The 7412-nt window shown below is 42.8% G+C and overlaps 1 protein-coding gene across 14 annotated transcripts in view; it reads right to left on the reverse strand.

The window, feature by feature from the left end:
• The window catches only part of LOC108443826 (EMAP like 5), a 118820-nt gene that overhangs the window by 61838 nt on the left and 49570 nt on the right, over positions 1–7412 (reverse strand). For all 14 annotated transcript variants that reach the window (XR_005129348.1, XR_005129347.1, XM_017724687.2 and 11 more), the window contains one exon: positions 4999–5136. Coding sequence is in view for 12 of the 14 variants with exons in the window: in XM_017724687.2 (XP_017580176.1) it covers positions 4999–5136 (138 nt within the window). In the remaining 2 variants the exon portion in view is untranslated. The remainder of the gene's footprint in view (positions 1–4998; positions 5137–7412) is intronic.

Consider the following 7412-nt stretch of genomic DNA (forward strand, 5'->3'; position numbering starts at 1 on the left):
GTTCTCACTGCACATGCTGTCTTGGACATGTGAGGAGGAAACATGAGATTTTTTTTTTCATAGCTATGCTAACAATGCAGTTCTATCCCATCTGAAAGCCAAACCTCAAAGCTAATACATGAGGTGTATCAGCTTTTTCTCAGCGGATGTGAAAGCTTATTTAGAACGAAACGGAGATATTTATTTGTGATTCTATCATTTGAGAAATTTCACCAGGAGGTGAAAAAATAAACACGGCCGTGCAAAAGTTACGGCACACTCATATTTCATTTCTTTTTTTTCCACTGTGTTAAAACTCAGCAAATAAATAAAAATTGTGCACAAACATTTACAGAAAAATATCAGAATTAAGTATTAAACCAAGATCACTTGAAAGTGCCGTTACTATGCACTAGTTATTGTTCGCGGGCCGTCTTTGTTGTTTTTATGATACATAAAGCTATCAATTAGAAAACTGACACAGCTTCCTCGTTGGGCATGGATCAGACTTCTAGCTTTAGTTCAGTTTGTGTGGACAGGTATGAACGCTCCAGCCGTACTCAGGCGCGCACTAAGCAAATTAACCGTTGTCTGGCAAAAAACACTCGGATCTTGGTGAACTCTGGTTCAGTTTCCTGCTGGTGGGAATGCATTTCTGTGGTGGTCCTCACCAAATGAGAGAGCCTGACGTCTGGCTCTTTACAGATGCATATATCATTCTTGCAGCATGAGCTGATGTTAATAATGACAAAGCAATAATATAATGGCTATTTTATGCTGTTGAATTTGGCATATAGATTGCAGAACAAAGCTTTGCTGCTCAAATCTGATTTTTTGCTCAGATCCCGTCTCTCTGACTCGATGGTTCACACTCGTTTAGGTAAGAGGCTCTAATCGGTCATTAATGTGATGAACCGGCTCCTGAACTGACCCTCATGAGCTCCTCCTACTCATTAACGTCACGTGACCGAATCGCTGCATCATCAGCACAAACTAACGAGCAGAACGAGCTTCGCTGAGAAGATCATTGACTCTGATCAGCTCTCAGCTTCATTATTAGAGCCAGACGGAGGAGAAAAAGGTGAGACGAGCTGCTTTTCCACCGTTTACAGGCTTTAACGTCTGTTCGGTGCTGCTGCCATGGTAACGCTGGATGATGGAAAAAGCACATTCCATTCTCAGCGCCTCAGTAAGGTCACACGACCTTAAATCGGATCTGATCTAGGACCACGTATGAAAGTGGCTCAGGTCGGATTTGAGAAGATCAGATTGGTCTCCAAACAGCCTGGAAAACATCAGATCTGAGTCACATTAGGGCAAAAAATTGGCCACTTCAACCTGGTAATGTGAATGTAGCCTTATTGCATCAGAATCTCGATTGGCTACATCTGAAAAGACAAACCAACCACAAAGAAGCAGCCATCACATCACATTTATTACTATAGCCTAAACTTTGGCACATATAGACATTAGTCACCTCGATTTCATGAGGAGTAGGAGCGTCTTGGCACAAATTACAAGAAATGTGAAACAGAGTGATTGAATCCCTGCAAAATGTCTGAGCCATAAACAAACACCCACCTGTATAATCTGGTGCGCTTGTTTTGTGAAGCCAGCAAACCAAATGAAACAGATATACTACCACAAAAGCCCCTGCACTCTGGGTTGGAAAAACTAGGTGTGAAAGTAGCCTAACTCAGCAAGCATACTGCGATTAATCATGATGGCTATACTATCCTGTCACACTGCCCACCCCCACCCTCAGCTCAGTCTGAGAGCAGCCACTTATTCCTAGTGTTTTCTGAAATCGTTGATGACCAGCTCGGGGATACAACCACACAGCGGAATACATGGTAAGCTTCTCCTGAGAGGAAAAGCCCAACTTTTATTTTTTCTGTTTTTTTTTTTTTAACAGCGAAAGTGCAAATGCAATCAGAGCACTTCAAAGTGCTTGGTGGGATTAGCTACTTCAAAATGTATTGATCAACAGCTCTGCAGGTCCATTTACACTGGCCTGAGGGGAACGCACGGAGGGGAGGGCTTCAGCTCCATGGCTAAAGTAAATCAGCCTGACTTTTAAATCTGAAGCCATGAATGCATTTGTCAGTCACTGCTTATACCATAAAGCACTCAGCAAACACCGAGCCTGGATCGCATGCTTGTGTGTGTGTTCAGAGAATAGCCTCGAGCGGACACGCGTTCTCATAAGGCTGACATGCTTACATTCATTTCAATGACGCATGACAGCCGGCTCTCATCACAACAAAAGATTTACGCCGAAACGGCTACACACTGTTTATGCACATGCACACTTGGGCACCATGCGCAAAAGTACATTTAGGCTGTTTTCACACCCAAACTATATGGCCTAAAATATGCGGACACCCATCCAAATCACTAAGTTCAGGTGCTTCAGCCACCCCCATTGCTAACAGGTGTATAAAATCAAGCACACAGCCATTCAGTCTCCACAGACAAACACTGGCAGTAGAATGGGTCGTATTGAAGAGCTCAATGGCTGAAAACATGGCACTGACAGAGGATGCCACCTCTGCCACAAGTCAGTTTGTGAAATATCTGCCCTGCTACATCTGCCACAGACAACTGTAAGTGCTATTATTGTGAAATGGAGGCATCTAAGAGCAACAACAGCTCAGACATGAGGTGTAGACCACATAAACTCAGAGTAAGGTTGTCGAGTGCTGAAGCACATGGTGCATAAAAATGGCCTCTATTGAATCTACTGTTGCAGTAACTGCCTCCGGAAACAAAAGAAGCTTCATGAAATGGGTTTCCATGGCTGAGCAGCTGCACACAAGCCTAAGATGCACAATGCCAAGTGGCTGGAGGCGTGTAAAGTGCCGTCACTGGACTCTGGAGCAGTGGAAACATGTTCTGTGGGGTGATGAATCACACTTCTCTATCTGGCCGTCTGATGATGAATCTGGACTTGGTGAATGCCAGGAGAACACTGCCTACTGGAACCCACAGTGCTAACAGTAAAGTTTGGTGGAGGAGGGATAATCGGCTGGGGCTGGTTTTCAGGGTATGGGCCTCTTAGTTCCAGTGACGGGTGATGTTAATGATACAGCACACAGAACATTCTGCATAATTATATGCTTACAGCTTTGTGGGAACCTTTTTGTGTTCCAGCATGACTGAGCCCCAGTGCACAAAGACATAGTTTAATTGGTGAGAAATTTGCCTCATGCTCTGTGACTTTCACAATAGAGCCAAAAATGAACATTTAACTTTGACCAGGCTATCAATGTATAAAATCAGGTCTTGATATAAATGCATTATCCAGCCCCTACTTCGCATTAAAATAGAGACTCTTAACATACGAGAACCACAACCAAAGAAAGCGGAAATGCTGGCTTCTGTTTTGGAAATATATGATTCCTTTTCTCAATAGTTTTAGAATGAAGGGTGCAAAACACTAATATGTTAAAATGATTAGTTTCTGTGTGAAATTAATGCCTTTGAGAAACTGTACATCATCTTGTCTTTTGTAGACCTGCTAAAATTGCTGGAAGCTTTAAAAAAAGTCTACAAAATGGTGATCAGTGGGGTCCAAGCACCATACAATATGAGGCCTTGAGAGCTAGTAGAGGGTTTTTAACAGATGGAACACAAATGATGGCCTTTATTTGTAAGTGCTGAGGGGGTTCAAAATAAGATGTCTACCTTTTGATTTTGATATTGTACACATCATCCCTTCATGATTGGTGTTACATGTTAATTACTTCAAATGCTTCTGTTGACTGGTGACTGTGACAGTTCCATTTTACTTCATCTGTCCACAGCAATGCCTTTATCTTATCCAGTTGCTCGCACTTCAGACGCTGACTTTTCTGATTACTTTGAAGGGAAGATTTCCTTTCGATCAGGGTCCTCTCTGTGTAGAGTCTGCATGTTCTCCCCGTGTCTGCGTGGGTTTCCTCCGGGTTCTCCGGTTTCCTCCCACAGTCCAAAGACATGCAGTCAGGCTGATTGGACGTGTTAAATTGCCCATAGGTGTGAGTGACTGTCTGTGTCTGTCTGTCTGCCCTGCGATGGACTGGCGACCTGTCCAGGGTGTATCCTGCCTTCCGTCTGAAGACTGCTGGGATAGGCTCCAGCACCCCCCTGCGACCCTGACGGAGAAGCAGCTTAGAAATGGATGGATGGATGGATGGATGGATTTCCTTTCGATGACTCTTTCATGCAGATCATGTTTGTGTAAGCAGCATGGCAAAGCAGAATAACACATCACCAGTCCAGTGCCAGATAAACTGTCATGCAATCCTTTACTGTCATGTGGGGGTTTTGCTTTGCCTTTCTGGCCAACACACAAGCAGTTCTACCTGAGAGTTCTCAGTCTTTCAGATCTTGCCCTCACTTCCAGCAGTAATTTCTTAATGACATTTGGAATAATGGAAAAAGTGCTTTCCATAGCTTTCTCCTTTTTTGTAGGCAACTAGCAGAAATTTTGTAGAGTTTGAGAATTTATGCTCTGAAATGATGATATAAAATCAGCTGATTTTATATTGGTAATTGTTCAGCCTAACAAGTCTTAAAGAGTAAATTAAGGCCTAGCAAGTTAATCAAGTTCTGAGACCAACAGAAACAGTTTGCTGAACTTATTTTCCCTGTACATGCTTAATTAAACAGAAGGGAACATTTCATACACAAGACTAGTTGGCAGAGCAGAGCTGTGTTCCACAGCCCCGCTCCTGGAGGACCACCTGCCCTGCATGTTATGGTGTTCTCCCTGTTATCCTATTAATAAACCCAGTGAATTAACTAGCTTTAAAGGATGGGAACCACTGAAACAGAGTAATGCAGAGCTGCTCAAACCTAGTCCTGAAGATTTACCACCCTGCAGAGTTTAGCTCCAACTCTGATCTTACACACCTGATGCAGGTAATTAAAGCTGACCAATCAGACCCAGGTGTGTTGGACCTGAACTTGACAGGGTGGTAGATCTCCAGGACCAGGATAGAACACTCCTGGAGTAATGGTTATAGCGTATGTTACCTGACACGAAGTACAGTGAAGGAGCCGTCCTTCATGCCCAGGGCCAGCTGAGAGCCATCACTGCTGAAGGCCACACTGCGCACGGCCTCCTCCATATTACAGCGGGCTATTAGAGCGTGGTCAGCCAGACTCCACAACCTGACAAATACAGACAGTCACAGTTCACTTTATATATACAGTAATATAAATACGAAAATAAAGAGGGACTTCCAGTGTTACAGTGTGGTGGCCAGAATGACTTTATGCAATACAGCCGAAAACCAAAAAGACTGTCTAACTTTTTGCTGCAGATCCGTCTGAGATACTGAGACAGGGAAGTTTCATTTGTTTCTATTCATAGGAACAGATTTTCCTCATTTTCTTGCTTTTTAAATTTTGTTGTACTAGGTAAAATTCTTGGACCCATTCATTCCATACGTGGAAGCAAAGCTGCAGAAACAGCCCATGGTTATGATGCCACAACCATGAACACATTTACATGTGACTGCCCATTCGCAATGAAGTGAGAAGAAGTGTTGTCACTGCAAACTTTCATGATTCAAAATTTGGTCAAAAATTTGAAAATAAACAACACAGCCTGTTTGATTTCAAGGGATGCACATATACTGAGAAATGGCCATTATGACTGTTTTTGGGTGCATAAAACCATAGACACATTATTTGCAGACTATGTCATACAGTAAGACAGGTTACACTAGTAATTGGCAAGTGACTGGTCGTTACCCAGTCATAAGATGCCACTTGGATTAGTAGTAAATATTTGTTCATGTATAGTGAAATGGCAGTGAGTGAGCTTACATGCACTCAAAAATCTGATAAAACTGATGTGCGAAACAGGTCGCGTTACCGGAAATAAGTGGGAGGCGAAGCAAATCACTTTTGGAGCAAAGCAGAAACCAAACAGTGAATGAAGTATTTAAACATACTTCATCTTCTAGATGATGTATGTGCATATTTTTAGGTAAAAAGGAGCAAAGTTTGAGTTTTACATTCAATTTACGACACGTCTACTTCTGTGAGTTTACTGAGTGGTTGCAAAGCAGAAATCTGAGTGCTGTGTGACTCATGTACACCTGGAGTTCCTCCATTATCTGATTAATCAAGCGCATATAAGCACATCGATCAGATTACTGACAAAATCTGATTTTCTGCAGTTACCATATTATTAATCAGATTATGTAAACACACTCAATGACGATGTTGTCAGTAACAACTGGTCATTCTCCTGTCATGTAGTGAAACTGGTTGTGTTAGGAGTAATTTTGGTCATTCTCCTGTAAATATTCCTTTATGCACTTTTTTATTAAAGTTAACACATACAGGAAATGTCAATGTCACCTTTTATTTATTGGTGTTTTTTGCTCTTGGAGGTGCTATGCATGCCTAACAAGGAGAACTCATAGCACAATTCTTTGCCAGTAAAATATTTTTTTTTTCCCTTGATGAAGTCCTTGGTTGTAGAAGTTGGTCTCTGGTCCTTCCCCTATCATATCGTGACACTGGTTGCCATGGTACTGGATCTTTGGTCAATCTCCTGTCATATCGTGACACTGGTTGCCATGGTACTGGATCTTTGGTCAATCTCCTGTCATATCGTGACACTGGTTGCCATGGTACTGGATCTTTGGTCAATCTCCTGTCATATCGTCACACTGGTTGCCATGGTACTGGATCTTTGGTCAATCTCCTGTCATATCGTGACACTGGTTGCCATGGTACTGGATCTTTGGTCAATCTCCTGTCATATCGTGACACTGGTTGCCGTGGTATTGGATCTTTGGTCAATCTCCTGTCATATAGTGACACTGGTTGCCATGGTATTGGATCTTTGGTCAATCTCCTGTCATATAGTGACACTGGTTGCCATGGTATTGGATCTTTGGTCAATCTGCTGTCATATCGTGACACTGGTTGCCGTGGTATTGGATCTTTGGTCAATCTCCTGTCTTATAGTGACACTGGTTGCCATGGTTTTGGATCTTTGGTCAATCTCCTGTCATATCGTGACACTGGTTGCCGTGGTATTGGATCTTTGGTCAATCTCCTGTCATATCGTGACACTGGTTGCCATGGTATTGGATCTTTGGTCAATCTCCTGTCATATCGTGACACTGGTTGCCATGGTATTGGATCTTTTGTCAATCTCCTGTCATATCGTGACACTGGTTGCCATGGTATTGGATCTTTGGTCAATCTCCTGTCATATCGTGACACTGGTTGCCGTGGTATTGGATCTTTCGTCAATCTCCTGTCATATAGTGACACTGGTTGCCGTGGTATTGGATCTTTGGTCAACCTCCTGTCATATCGTGACACTGGTTGCCATGGTATTGGATCTTTGGTCAATCTCCTGTCATATCGTGACACTGGTTGCCGTGGTATTGGATCGTTGGTCAATCTCCTGTCATATCGTG

The sequence above is a fragment of the Pygocentrus nattereri genome, chromosome 22, assembly GCF_015220715.1.
Source record: "Pygocentrus nattereri isolate fPygNat1 chromosome 22, fPygNat1.pri, whole genome shotgun sequence".
Classification (NCBI taxonomy): Eukaryota; Metazoa; Chordata; class Actinopteri; order Characiformes; family Serrasalmidae; genus Pygocentrus; species Pygocentrus nattereri.